The 13,534-nt window shown below is 35.7% G+C and overlaps 2 protein-coding genes across 3 annotated transcripts; one reads left to right on the top strand and one right to left on the bottom strand.

The window, feature by feature from the left end:
- The first annotated feature begins 369 nt into the window (after window positions 1-369).
- LOC127977418 (cytochrome b-245 light chain) lies at window positions 370-3,372 on the top strand. Its single transcript, XM_052582322.1, has 6 exons — window positions 370-538; window positions 975-1,044; window positions 1,224-1,298; window positions 1,490-1,573; window positions 1,705-1,786; window positions 2,428-3,372. The coding sequence occupies exons 1-6, from the start codon at window positions 481-483 to the stop codon at window positions 2,617-2,619; spliced, it is 561 nt and encodes a 186-aa protein (XP_052438282.1). The 5' UTR covers window positions 370-480; the 3' UTR covers window positions 2,620-3,372.
- A 7,065-nt stretch (window positions 3,373-10,437) lies between these two features.
- On the bottom strand, window positions 10,438-11,700 carry LOC127977416 (uncharacterized). Of its 2 annotated transcripts, XM_052582319.1 has the most exons (5): window positions 11,569-11,690; window positions 11,274-11,324; window positions 10,971-11,185; window positions 10,674-10,833; window positions 10,438-10,591 (listed from the first exon to the last, which is right to left on the bottom strand). In XM_052582319.1, exons 1-5 carry the CDS (start codon window positions 11,642-11,644, stop codon window positions 10,461-10,463), a joined length of 633 nt encoding a protein of 210 aa, XP_052438279.1. In that variant the 5' UTR covers window positions 11,645-11,690; the 3' UTR covers window positions 10,438-10,460. The 2 variants fall into 2 exon arrangements, with proteins under 2 accessions (XP_052438279.1, XP_052438280.1); XM_052582320.1 differs by lacking the exon at window positions 11,274-11,324 and having other exon boundaries at window positions 11,569-11,700.
- Between the last annotated feature and the right edge of the window lie 1,834 nt (window positions 11,701-13,534).

The following is a 13,534-nucleotide window of genomic DNA, read 5'->3' as shown; positions in this document are numbered from 1 at the left end:
GCATGTCCCTGCTGAGCTGTGGGCTATTACTAATTTCACTGGCAATGCATACAAAATGATATCTTAATTTTTATTTTATTTTATTTAAAAATAAATCTTTGTATTATAAGAAGGATAGATTCTACGACCTATCCTGCAGTCAATCATAGTGAGATAAGGATCCTTCAATCTAAAAAACACGAATCGAAAAATAATAATAAAAAAAAAACAACAGGAATCGGAATCTGACCAACGAGGAAGTTCCTGTTTGCTGTTGTCCCGCCTCTTGTGGTAACTATTTTTATTAACGTGTCCAGTCTAGCGCTTTTATTTCCTTTGAAGAATTCACTGTATAATTTGAAGAAACGTAGAACAAGTGAAAGGAAGTGATGAAACGAAAGGGCTGGGTTTGTGAGACGCTGGCCACTTCCTACTTTTCTTTTATAGAATTAAGTTGAAAATAAAGTTCATTTATCATTGTCAGCACGCGCTCAAGTGATCATGGGGAAAATTGAGTGGGCGATGTGGGCAAACGAGCAAGCTCTGGCTGCTGGACTCAGTAAGAACATATACTCTAATTATGTCTCGTTTAGTTTTTCAGGCGCTCTAAAACATTTGAACAAGCACTAAATTATTACTTACATTAATGTTTCTCGAATAGTGTCGTGACTATATATATGTAAAACTCTAAAGAGAAGACCGAAAATACAAACAGCATAGGTTTAAACTATAAATCTAGCAGCTATCATTCAAGTGTTTTTTTTTTTTTTTTTTAATGTGTGTTAATCTCTTTTATTATCTTTGAAAGCAAGAAGTTGATTTTCACTCTCTGAGCTAATAAGTTAAATGTAAAATAATATTTACAAAGATGGCTTTATTTTATTTGTATTTATTTTTACATTTAAAACATAATATTTAAGTTAATGCAAGCTAGTGTGAATATGAGGAAATGGAAATGAGGAAATGAAATTAACTTTTTCTCTCTTTTGTTGCAGTTTATGTGACTGGTGGTATTGTCGGGGTGGCTGGTCAATTCAGGGGTTGGCAGTTTGCAGCTTTTGGAATGTATCCTTAAAACCCATACAGGGCTTTCTCCTGTAAATGTGCAAAACTCTGATTTGCCCCTAATTTTCATCTCATTTCCTCATTTGTTCTTCTAGTCTGTTGACTTAGAAAGTACACATTTATTTGGTAAAGTAACATTGTATTTCTAGCGTACTCATTTATATCCTTGACTGTGATAGTGCTGCCGGTGTTTTTGTGTGTTTGCTTGAATATCCACGAAGCAAACGGGGCAAAGGCACTAGCGTTGAGAGAACGTGAGTGTTTTATGAGTCAAACTGATTTCAGACTGTACATTGTTATACAGGAAATGCAGGCTGGTGATTCCAACATGCTATCAATGATCCTCTGCAAAATATTTTGTAATGAGTCATTTGAATTATGAAGATTTCCTTTGTGTGCTTTGAATTATAAACTTCACATGAAAAGCTTTTCTGTTTGATTACAGTGGTCAGTATTGCTTCACAGTTTGTGTAAAGGCTTTTGGACCCCTGACCAGAAACTATTACGTCAGAGCATTCTTGCACGCTGCGTAAGTCTGTTGTATTTCAGTTAGGTGTTGTCATGCATGTCCCTTCTCTTGTCATAGGCTATAAGACACCATCTTACTTGTGTTTGAAATCATGCACACATATGTCTGAATCTGTGTGTTTTACTTTGCAGACTGTGTGTTCCAGGGGGGTTCATGTTAGCCACAGTTCTGGGATGTGTGTGCCTAGGAATTGCCAGTTTAATCTATCTTTCAGTAAGTTCATATTCCAATTCAGTGTTCTTTCATCTGAACTCCAGAAAAACAACATGAATGTGAATACAACTGTAACTAAAAGAAGATAGGAAAAAAAAAAAAAAAAATTGCTTCATGCTCATTTGCTATAAAATCCCCTTTTTCACATTAAACCAAAATGAAAATTCTGTTTTTTACCCATATGATTATTTTGGTGTTTAGCAAAAAGTTTTTAAATTATGAAAATGAAAGGGGACAGATATCTTCAATCTTCAAAAATGCTGAAAAGCACCGGAATATTAAAAAAGCAGTTCATACGCACATTCTCACATTACCCTTTTGTGTTCCACGGAAGAAAGAACATTTAAGAATGACACAAGTATGAATGATGTAGATGTCGACAGGATTTTGAGTTAATTTAAGTTTTAAAAACACGTCTCTACAGTCTGCATCTGATTCTTTGCGCTGACCACTGATGTGATTACAGATTATGTGAGTGTAATATGATGATCCATCCCACAGTATTTTTGTATCATTCATTTATTTCATTTGACTCAAGAACTGTCCCTTGGAGAAGAACTCTTTGGACAATATATATTTTTGGATGCATTTGGTTGTGTGGCCTTTGATTTCATACATGAATTTGAACTTTGGCATCACAGGCAGCTATTCACGGAGAGCATTGGGAGCCCATACTGCCCCGCACAGAGCCACCAAAGCGTGTTGGGGATAGCATCAAAGAACCTCCTCAAAACCCTCCACCTCGGCCTCCTCCTGAACTCCGCCGGAAGAAAGCAGATAAACTAGAGACTGCTGCATATGACAATCCCATGTCTGTGACCGTCAATGAGTAAGGATTCCATTGTGAAAACAGTAACCTATTATTCAAGGAGGCTTCAGTAAAAAGTAACTGTATTAATATGAAACATTTATGAGATTATAGTAAAAACTTGCATCAAGACAGAGAGTGAGCTAGCACTGACTCGTACCATGTTTATTTTATAATATGTATGCTGTGTAACTCTTGATAAATTTGAAACATTCCAGATATTATTACTATTAATAGAGGAGCAATTTTTGTGTAAGATTTTTTTATCATCAATATAATCATCGAAGAATAAAATCATTTTACTGGGTTGCTGTAAAAAATTAATACATTGTGTATATTTACCTCGAGAGTGTATATAGTTATGTCTTATCTGGTACAATAAACTCACGATGTACTTAATTCAATAATTTATCTATAAAATATTGCCAAATTTAATTTCCTTTTTATGTGTTGTGCATATGTATAACCTAATGCTGTGGTGTTTCATTTACAAATCAACTTTTTGAAATGTAGCAACATTTTTTTTCTCTAAAATGAATGGCATCCTGAAATGTCTATATTCATAACAACAGGTCGTGTTTTGAAATCCTCCATTACTCAACAAGGAACAAGGAACAAGGAAGTTAAACTTGCTCAAATAAAAAATGAAACTCATTGTCCTTTGTGCTCGTTGGATTATAACTGTTTCTTTGATGTCTAATGTTAAATTCACTGTCATGTACATTGAAAAAATAAGTTCTGTAGAATAAATCTGATTGTTCCCATCAAACTGACAAAATTCTCTGAAAATCTGTTCTGCTCTATGATACATAGGAGCTTTAAAGGTTTTTATATGCATATAGACAGTGCTACTTAAAATTGTCATTTGTTTTGAACCAGTGATTTGGGCCACATATCAAACTAGTCTTTTATTGGTCTGATTAAATAAGCTCTGCAAGAAACAAACCGAACAAGCCCTACAATTTAATATTCATTATACAGAAACTTAATATTTGTATATTAGTAAATCATTTTTTAAAGCAATTGGTGCAACTGATTGAAAAATGTTTTTAAAAACTTTGTTTCTCCCATCAATAGCAACAACTAAGTTGGAGTTCAAAAATCGTAATATTGTCAAAAGGGAACTAAGTAGAATCCTACTAGGGATGTTTGTAAACATTGGGTCAGAGAGAACTGCATACCTGGGGCCTGTTCTTCGTACGTCGCTAACTCAGTTAGCTGGATTTCAATGTTGACGATTTGGCATGATCTTGGATCATTTGGTTCTTCGAAGCTCATCCCGGAGCTGCTGTCGTAGCAACAGGTCCGTAAGCTTAAACCTGCTCGGGAGCAGGCTTATTTCATGTAAACAGGATTAGATCGTTTCTTTTTAACCAGAACTGATAGTCAAAATATGTCTGCTACCACCGCTACTTTATTACAAGAGTATCGTACTGATCCAGGGACAATAATTAAAAATAATAATCATTAAAAAAAATATTTAAAAATAATGTAAAAATGCTGTGTAGTCCAAAACAGCCTACTATAGACACAGCCAGTTTTACTCACGAAATATTTATTTGTCATAAAATTATTACTTCATAATTGTATTAGAGTCTTACACACATGCTATAGAGATAATAGAGTCGTGCATTATTTTGAGTGATGACTGCTATTATAAGAGTGGCTTGATGGAGTGCAGCAGATGCAGATAACATGATATTGACCCTTAAGAAACTTTCATTAATGCTGTCATGTAACAAATCTGTCCAAATATAAAATGAAATGAATAGATAATTTCTACATTGAAATAAAAATGTAAAGACTGCACAACTATTATAAATTGCGAATCTAAATAGTCTAATTGGGAATAATGAAAAAAATTCTAATAAAATAAAAATATGTATCTATTATAACATTTATGTAGTTTTGTTTGCTTGGCTGTTTCCTTATAAAAGTCCAGAAATCTGTCAAGTTTTTCGTCGGGTGTCGTTTTAAATTATATGACGTCATTACATTGCCGTCTTGCCACCAGCCAATCGCTGCACTGCTGATCATGGTTTCGAGTATCGATACATTTCCCCTTTTAAGCCAACACATGAACACGCAATTATCTCAGATAACTCAATCCAGCGATACTAATCATACACAACAGATTTGTTCGAAGAACCCAATTAGCCGGATCATGATTAGCTCGATGATATTATCTTGGATGTGTCATTTGATCTCGGATGTAATAAGCGACGTACGAAGAACGGACCCCTGTTCTCAGGGTCAAAGGTTTCCCGCCCACAATATACTGGACTTGATCAAACTATAGACATAATGATAAATACATTGACATCGTTCCAAATAGCATATTTCATGTGCATTTGTGGTCTTTCAATGCCTGCAGTGTGATTTTAGCTTTTAGAAGGGTGCTCAAAACAAAAGCACCCCTATTGCAGCCACTGTGTGCCCTCATTGCTCACTTCTGCCAAGCTGGCAGTGAAATGAGCTCTGCAGCAGATGTCTACCTGAAAGTCAAATTGGATTACAACATGAAAGTGTGGACTCAAAAGGAAGTGTGCTTTTTCAAACCGAAAGACACATCCTAAGGCTGCATATTTTAAAGCAGTTGTGCCCAGTCCAGTCCCTGGAGATCTATCTTCCTGCAAAGTTCAGCTCCAACCCTAATCAAACACAGTTGAACCAAATAATTAAGTTCTTTAGCAACACTTGAATTACATATGGGTGTGTTTGATCTGGGTTAGAAATTAACTCTACAGGTAGATCTGAGACCTGAGGGTTATGGGTAGTGTTGTAACCTGTCCCTTAAAATACGTAATCATCCCGTAAAAAAAAAATCCATCCTGTATCAAATCACTATGGGATGCGATTTGTCCCGTATTTTACACAGGGTTCCCACACTTCTTGAAAGTACTTAAAATTTCAGACATATGGCTTCAAGGCCAGGAAAGTACTTGAAAACAAGGTCCTTGAAAGTGCTTGAATTAATTTAAAATACATTTTGTTTATGCAGGGATTAAAGTTTTACATCGCTACAATGGATTTCCGTCAAAAGGAAAAAGTGAGGGGAAAACATGTAGTATGATGTTGTTGTTCTGCCGGCACATCAAAAATCCTGGGGATGCATGGCTGCAGCTTCTCACTGAAAACATAGCGCAGCTTGCATCATTCACAGTCAGGTTATTGACAGAAATCACAGAGCAGGACTTGAATTTTGGCGCTTTTGAGTCTTGAGAACTCACTCGTGCACTCTCATTTTCTGTGCACCCCCAGATCGCGATAAGGAGAGTGATAGCTTTTAATAGTTATTAAGGGAGTTTGCAAATGTGACATTGATTTAATATATTTCAATAAACAAGTACTGCCTGATTTGCTCTATTTCATCAACGAAAATAGTTCAAAATAAAGTAACAACTCAGCCGCTACACACCTCAAAAAGCACGTTTTTGAACGAATCTAGTGAGTCAGTGAGTCATAGATTCATGATTACTCGTTTATAAAGACTAAATTAGCCACTCGAACGAATAAATTGTATGAATGATTCAGTGACAAAATTCAATGACTTGCTGCCACCAGTTGGCTGTTCAGGTACATTTTAAGGCATTATTTCAGTTATTTAAAGGGTTATTTCACCCGAGAATGAAAATTCGTCCAACTTCTACTCACCCTCGAAGCATCCTAGGTGTATGTGACTTTCTTTCAGAATAATCCAATCGAAATTGTCCTTGCTCTTCCAAGCCTTTCAATGGGTTTAAGCGGGTGTTTGTTGTCAACATTTCAGAAGACGTTAAATAAAGTACGCACATCTGTAAAAAACGTCCCTCACATGGCTCCGAGGGTGAATAAAAGCCCCCTTACCGAATCCATGTGTTCTTGTAAGATAAATGCAGGAAGAACATGGAATACGTATGTGTTGCGTGCGCGAGCCTCTGGAAATGTAGGAGCAAAGCAAAGAAAGTTTCCTTACTTTAGCAAAGGAAAAACTAAAACTCTTGGCTTATTTTGAAATCCTCTGACGTTTTTCTTTAGAGTGACCACCATTTTTTTTTGTTCTCTTTCCACACTCGCCACTAACCACGCAGCTCTGATGTACAACGGAATCCACCTGCATGTCTTCCGGTTTACAACAGTCAGTAGAAGATAGAAAAAAATTGTTTATTACATTTGATATCTGGATATTTATCTCACAAAAATGCATGGATTCACTACAGGGGGCCTTTATTCACCTGTAGTGAATCCAAGCATTTTTGCCTAATTTTTATAAGCCTAATAAAAAAATTTTTTCTAACATCTGCTGACTGTTGTAAACCGGAAGACATGCAGGTGGATTTCGTAGTACATCACTGCGTGGTTATTGACGAGTGAGGAGAGAAAACAAAACAATATGCTGGTCATGGGTGTGACAGAGTGTGGAATGGAATGGGGTTTGGTTGAGGAAAAAAAAATCTATTTTTTTTTTTTTTTTTTTGCTTTAACCCATTTATGGCGCTACTTCAAAACTGTCCTGTATGTCTTGTCAAAAACAGAAGGAAACGGCACTAATTATTGGGGTGGAGATGGGATAGCATAAAAAAAAAACCTCTTGTTTGTTTGTTTGTTTATATAGCACAGTTTAATACAACTCAAGGAGTTGACAGAGGTAGACATATCCACCTCACATAAACATAAATAAACATTAACCCAATTAAAAATGCTCTCCATTTGATTTTAAAAGATGTTGTTTTAATACAGCTTTGAACATGTGTAAGGATTTGGCAGAGCGAATAGATTAAGGGAGGACATTCCACAATTTAGGGCCTGCTCGAGAGAAAGCTCTATCACCTCTATGTTTATATTTGGTCCTGGTAGTGCACAGCAGATGTTGATTTTCTGATCTCAGGGATCTAGAGGGGGTGTAGATTGTCACCAAACCGGACAAATACACAGGAGCTATATTTTGCAAGGCCATAAAGACAAGTTCCAGGACTTTATAGACAATTCTAAGTCGTACTGGCAGCCACTTTAATGAAATTAATAACGGAGTCACAGATTCATATTTCTTTGTCGATTTGATATTTTTTGCAGCAGTATTTTGGATTTTCTGTAAACGTGAGTGCTCGAACGTCAACTCCATAGTAAAGTGAATTACAATAATCCATTCGTGAAAAGACAATGGACGGAATTGCTCTCTCAAAATCTGAACTAGATAGAAATGGTTTAGTCTTAACTAGCAGACATAGATAAAAAAAAAAAAAAAACAAGATCTCACCACAATGTTAATTTCTCTGTCCAACTTTAAATCACTATCCAGAACAAATCCTTTTTTTTTTTTTTACATTAGATTTAACAAAACCAGTCAAAAAAATTGCTTTCAAGCACGGCAGCACCTCATGTTTTCTAGGGCCAAACACAATAACATCAGTTTTATTTTCATTAACCTTTAAAAAAATTGCAGCCATCCAATCCTTAAAGGGGGGTGAAATGCTATTTCATGCATACTGAGATTTTTACACTGTTAAAGAGTTGGATTCCCATGCTAAACATGGACAAAGTTTCAAAAATTAAGTTGTACGTTTGAAGGAGTATTTTTGTTCCAAAAATACTCCTTCCGGTTTGTCACAAGTTTCGGAAAGTTTTTTTCGAGTATGGGTCCGTGTGACGTTAGATGGTGCAGAATTTCCTTATATGGGTCCTAAGGGCACTTCTCCCAGAAGAGCGCGTGCGTGCCCATAGACCAGAGCAGAGACATTCACTGACCAGTGTGAGAGAGCGAAATGTCACCAAAGTGTGTTTTCGGTTGCCAGGGCAAGACAACCCTGTACAGATTACCAAAAAAAAAAAAACAGCATTAAGGGACCAGTGGATGGAGTTTATTTTTACAGAGCATCAACGGAGTTGCAAGAGGGTCTGGCTGCAGACTTGCACTTGCACTCTCAGACACTTGCACTTGCGCTAGTGACATCACTTGCAGTCTTTATTCTTTATTTTATTGATTTTTTTATTTTGTTCGAATTTCCCAACATTTTACAACAGTAGCCAGGTGGCGAAGACAAGAAAAAAATAAACTAAATTACAATGTCAGTTGCAATCGCTACTTGCACTTTCTGCTACCTGTGACACTTGCAATCGACATAATTCGTGCTTGTTCTTTAGCTCCGCCCACACGTGACGCCTCCAGGCGCTCGTGTTTTTCCGGGAAAAATCGGTACAGACTATCTTTCTCTTATAAATATAATAAAACTAAAGACTTTTTGGTGTTATGAAGGATGCAGTACTACTCTATAGGTACTCAAGATTAACAGGATATTGAGTGAAAACGAGCATTTCACCCCCCCTTTAAAAAAAAAAAAAAAAACGACATAATGTGGAACTTAGTCACTTTCCAAAACCGCTAAGCAAATATATATAGTTTCAATATATACTACATAGAGACGTCCTGCTGTAGTCGTTGCTGCTGCTGCTCTTGTTCAATTTCAGCCTCGAGATCTGATTCTGGATCAAAAATATACGGCTGAATCTTACTGTTAGCCATGGTTTGTTTTGGATGATGGTAATGTCACAGCTTCCAAATGCTCTCAATGCAAAATCCTAGTCGTGCTCGTGATTCTTTAGCTCCACCCACACGTCACGCCTCCAGCCGCTCGTGTTTTTTTCCGGAAAAAATCAGTACAGACTATCTTTCTCTAATAAATATAATATAACTAAAGACTTTTTGGAGATATGGAGGATGCAGTACTACTCTATACGTACTCAAGATTAACAGGAGATTGAGTGAAAATTAGCTTTTCACCCCCTCTTTAACATTGTGTAAGCATGCTAATAAAGTGTCAAGTGAGTTTGAATTTTAATTTGAGTTTGAACTCACTCACAGGCAAATAAATCTGCGTATCATCAGCGTTGCAATGGAATGACACTTTATATTTGTGAAAAATTGCTCCTAACGGTAACATATAAAGGGAGAAAAGAATTTGAGCAAGAATCGAACCTTGAGGGACTCCCCAAGGAAGATGTAATCTTGAAGAATTTCAGCCCCCAATATTAACAGAAACATTACATTTTAGGCAGTACCACCGCTCTCTATATGCAGAGTACACAGTTTGTGTAGGGCAGCAAATCCCTGGGGGGCAGTGCTCAAAAAAAAAAAAAAAAAAAAAACCTTGTCATTCCCCCCGACCACACTTGTAAACGCTCGCACCTCATGTTTGCGGCTGAATGTTCATAATTGATGGATGGACATATATGCCTGGTTAAAAGACATCAACCATCCGTTGCAGAGGAAAGAAAACAGAAGAAAGTAAAAAAAAAAAAAAAGTAAAAAGCGGGCATAAAGTTGGCTTGACGTTGGATGTTCGATATTCGCAAATATAGGGACCGTCTCTAAAGTTACATGAGGTATTGGTATAGACTACTACACTTTTCTAACTTCGAGAGCATTTGAGGAGAATAATGTACAATAATAAAAACAACTGTAATTGCCCAGTCAACAATTTGATCTCACAATGATGTCACTATGAGCTCACAATATTCTCATGGTGCGGTCATAATGTGAGTGTCACAGTGAACTAAAAGTGTAACCACAAAGAGCTCTCACTGTGTGCTCATACTTTGTTCACAGCATGAGGTGACTGCACAATCACAGTGCACTCATACTGTGGTGGAAATATGAGGTCACATCACACTCACTGTGTGCTCATACTGTGATCACTGTGTGCTCATACTGTGGTCACTGTGTGCTCATACTGTGAGATCACCATATAACACCACTATGCAATAATTGTGTTAGTTCACTGTTATCTAAAATGATTCAGTTAACTCAAACTTTTACACCCACATTCCTTATTTCCATCAATAAAAACAATCAAACAAAAAGTCAGCTTTTTCCTTTATTTGGTTTCCTTTTCAGCCTGGTTTTGGCGTTGGACAAAAAAATTCTACTTGGCGAATACATTCCGCGTCTGGTGTTGTTCTGGTGGTTACTTTTAGCTTCTTCACCTTTATTTCATTTTGTTTGTGAAAAGACCTGACACATTCTAAAAACACAAAGAGCAAGGTGTTAACATTACAATTTCTATAGCAGCATCCAGCTTCACAAACCAAAACTTAAACACTTACTTTTCAAACATGTCAGGAGCACAGGTGGCAACACCTTCTTCCCATCTTTCCCCGTTCTGTTATACAGACAGAGAACATTGTCTGACACTATGCTTATTAAAGCCTCTTTCACCATCTCACCTATATTGGAGGTGCCGTGAGTATGGATGAGATAGTGTACCTGACAAAAACATACATAATATTGTCATGATTAAAATATACCAGGCTTCAACATTTATTTTACATGGTATCTGCTGCAAAAAAAAAACTGTGGCTTTGTTGTAAAAATAAACGCTAAATTTATATAGTAGTACTAACATAAAGCTCTTGATAATTTTTGTCTTCTTCAAGCCTCTGACAGAAGGCTTCAAACGTTTCAAAGCTGGAGCACTGTTGTTGTTTAAAAAGTTCCTCATGGGCATCTTCTTCTGCCCGCTTCATGAGAACAGGCTTAACTTTTGCCAAGTCATTCATGATGACAGCTTGTCTCTGTTCCAGCATTTTAATTTGTTGGAGTATCTTAGTATTCAGATCTGAAAAATTGTAAAGTTAGATTGTTATATAGCAAAGGATGTTTTATGTCTTTATAAATAAATAATGTCTAATTGATATATCACATACAAAACAATTTCTCCATGGTGACTTTGCATTTTGTTTCCTTTGGTTCCTTCCCTGTTATCAAAATTACATATATAAGGTCAGTGAAATTGCATTTATCTAAATCAGTTATATTGTTTCTATATTTATTTTTCTACATTAATTAAACCGTTTTTTCCCCTGATCGTTTTATCCACAATGCACATGTAGGTGGTTCACTTTAATTGTGGGGACATTTGGTACAATGTAAAAAAACAATAAAAATAAAAATAAAAAACACACACGCACACACAATAAATTATATTAAATTATAACTCACCTGAAGAAGCAGAGCTTTTGGGATGATCATCCTCATGCATTGCCACATTTTCCTGAAGAGTATCTGTGAGAGTCATGACACAAAATTCTCTTATAAGGTACCTTGTGATGTGTTTGCATGTGTTAACGGGAATATCTATTGTCTCACCTAAGAATACTGGGTTGGGCTGGCTTGAGTTTAAATAACTCATCAGGGCTTTCATTGTTATCATCCAGACAGTCACCTGAACAATGTGAATTAGAATGATCAAATTAGCTTAACCAGATTCAATTTGAGAGAAAAAGTGTTTCATATTCACCAGATGTTTTGACACACAGAGCTTTCTGAATAAGTGGACTCTTGACTACTTTCAAGAAAAGACATAAGACATTCAAAATCTGCAAATAAAATTATAAAGCTGATTGTGCTAAGTTCCTTAGATAAGTTAAAACACAAGCTTACCATGGTATCTGGGAGTTTTGGCCAGCTGAACATTCTTTGTCTTCAGACCAACTCGCTTCATTGCATTTCTTGACTTCTTTAAATGCACATCATCTGTTTATCACATTAAAATTAGTATGATCACCTAATCTTTTGCCATAACAAACCTTGTATACACAATGAATAAACAATGTATACACACCTGGTATCCTGGTTTGCACTGTAATTGCTTTATAAGTCATGTGATGTTGTTGAAGATCATGAAATTCTGAGAGGAAGATATAGAAGTAAGTGGCTTAATGTACATCAATACATGAATGCATGGGTTTTCTAACTGGGGTCAGGGGACCCACAACAGGCCTCCAGAGGGTTGTAAGGGTCTTCATAAAATTCATAAAAAACATAAATATTAATATATTCAAACATCGTTACAGTCACATTTTTAAGTTCTTGATAGAGACATTTAAGTGTTTATATTTGTTTTTTATCTGTAGTATGGGATTTGTATTTCTTTGTAAAACAGAATTCTTTGTAAAGCTTCTATAAAACTAAAACATCTGAACTAAAAATGTTTATCTTCAGGTTTACATTACTACTTAGCTAAAGGTTCATCATATATGGTGGGTTTTGGCAATATAAAGTGTAAAAACCTCTGAATAGTAACACATTATACACACCATTAATACATGAATTTATCTTTTGTATATGTGTGTATATGTTTAAATCACCTGAGACATCAGAGCTTGTGGGCTTGGGATCATTCTCATCTTTTTCCCCACTTCTCTGAAGAGTATCTTTAAAGATAGATCATGCAGAAGAAAAATATTTTTTATTAAATAAAAGTTTAGTTAAAAAGTTAAAACACTGTCACACTGAACTTTCTTAATGAGCTGAATATTGACTAATGTTCAAAAGAAAAAAAAAATGGATTGAAAAAACATAAAAGTGCTTTAGCAAGTTCAAAGTTCTACATCAAAGTTAAAACAGGCTAACCATGGTATATAGGAGGTCTGGGCAGTGGGACATTTCTTGACTTCAGACCAGATTGCTTCACTTCATTTCCTGACTGCTTCAAGTTCATATCATCTGTTTAGTACATACAAATAAAGAATGATCACAGAGTTATGGCTAAATTGTTTTCTTCATACCAATCATTTCAATATATACAGACCTTCCCAGGAAGATGTCTCTGAATTGATGTCACTTTCATCACAGAGCATATTTTTCCTTTTTCTCTTCTCAGGTAATTCCACAACTGCAGGGTCTGTCATTGAATAAGTAATTGAGTCCTCTGTTGTGTAATCTGAGATGTATTGATTTGCTTGATCATAGTCTCCTGTAAGTGGTAAGTTTATGTATACTGTGTGTATAATGGAAATTCAGTCAACTATTTATTCATCATAGAATACATAAATATATTATGATTAGTAAATTTATAAGACCACCTATCATAATATTGAGAAAAAAATCTTCCAGAAATGTTAAATACTTATGTAAAACTAAAATTGTGATTGTCTTATATTAGGCACAACAACTTGAATTTGTG

This window comes from Carassius gibelio, chromosome B18 (genome assembly GCF_023724105.1).
Source record: "Carassius gibelio isolate Cgi1373 ecotype wild population from Czech Republic chromosome B18, carGib1.2-hapl.c, whole genome shotgun sequence".
Lineage (NCBI taxonomy): Eukaryota > Metazoa > Chordata > Actinopteri > Cypriniformes > Cyprinidae > Carassius > Carassius gibelio.
Note: the sequence above shows the minus strand (reverse complement) of the source record. Positions and strands in the feature narration are given on the sequence as shown.

Bases quoted from the DNA above. Each gene is read 5' to 3' on its own strand.
- LOC127977416 (XM_052582319.1), bottom strand. From the start codon at position 11,644: ATGACTCTCACAGATACTCTTCAGGAAAATGTGGCAATGCATGAGGAT. The intron at 11,325-11,568 runs GTGAGTTATAAT...TTTTGATAACAG, and splicing joins CAAAAGCTCTGCTTCTTCAG to GGAAGGAACCAAAGGAAACA. The intron at 11,186-11,273 runs GTATGTGATATA...ACAATTTTTCAG, and splicing joins CACCATGGAGAAATTGTTTT to ATCTGAATACTAAGATACTC.
- LOC127977418 (XM_052582322.1), top strand. From the start codon at position 481: ATGGGGAAAATTGAGTGGGCGATGTGGGCAAACGAGCAAGCTCTGGCT. The intron at 1,299-1,489 runs GTGAGTGTTTTA...GTTTGATTACAG, and splicing joins GGCACTAGCGTTGAGAGAAC to TGGTCAGTATTGCTTCACAG. The intron at 1,787-2,427 runs GTAAGTTCATAT...TTGGCATCACAG, and splicing joins CCAGTTTAATCTATCTTTCA to GCAGCTATTCACGGAGAGCA.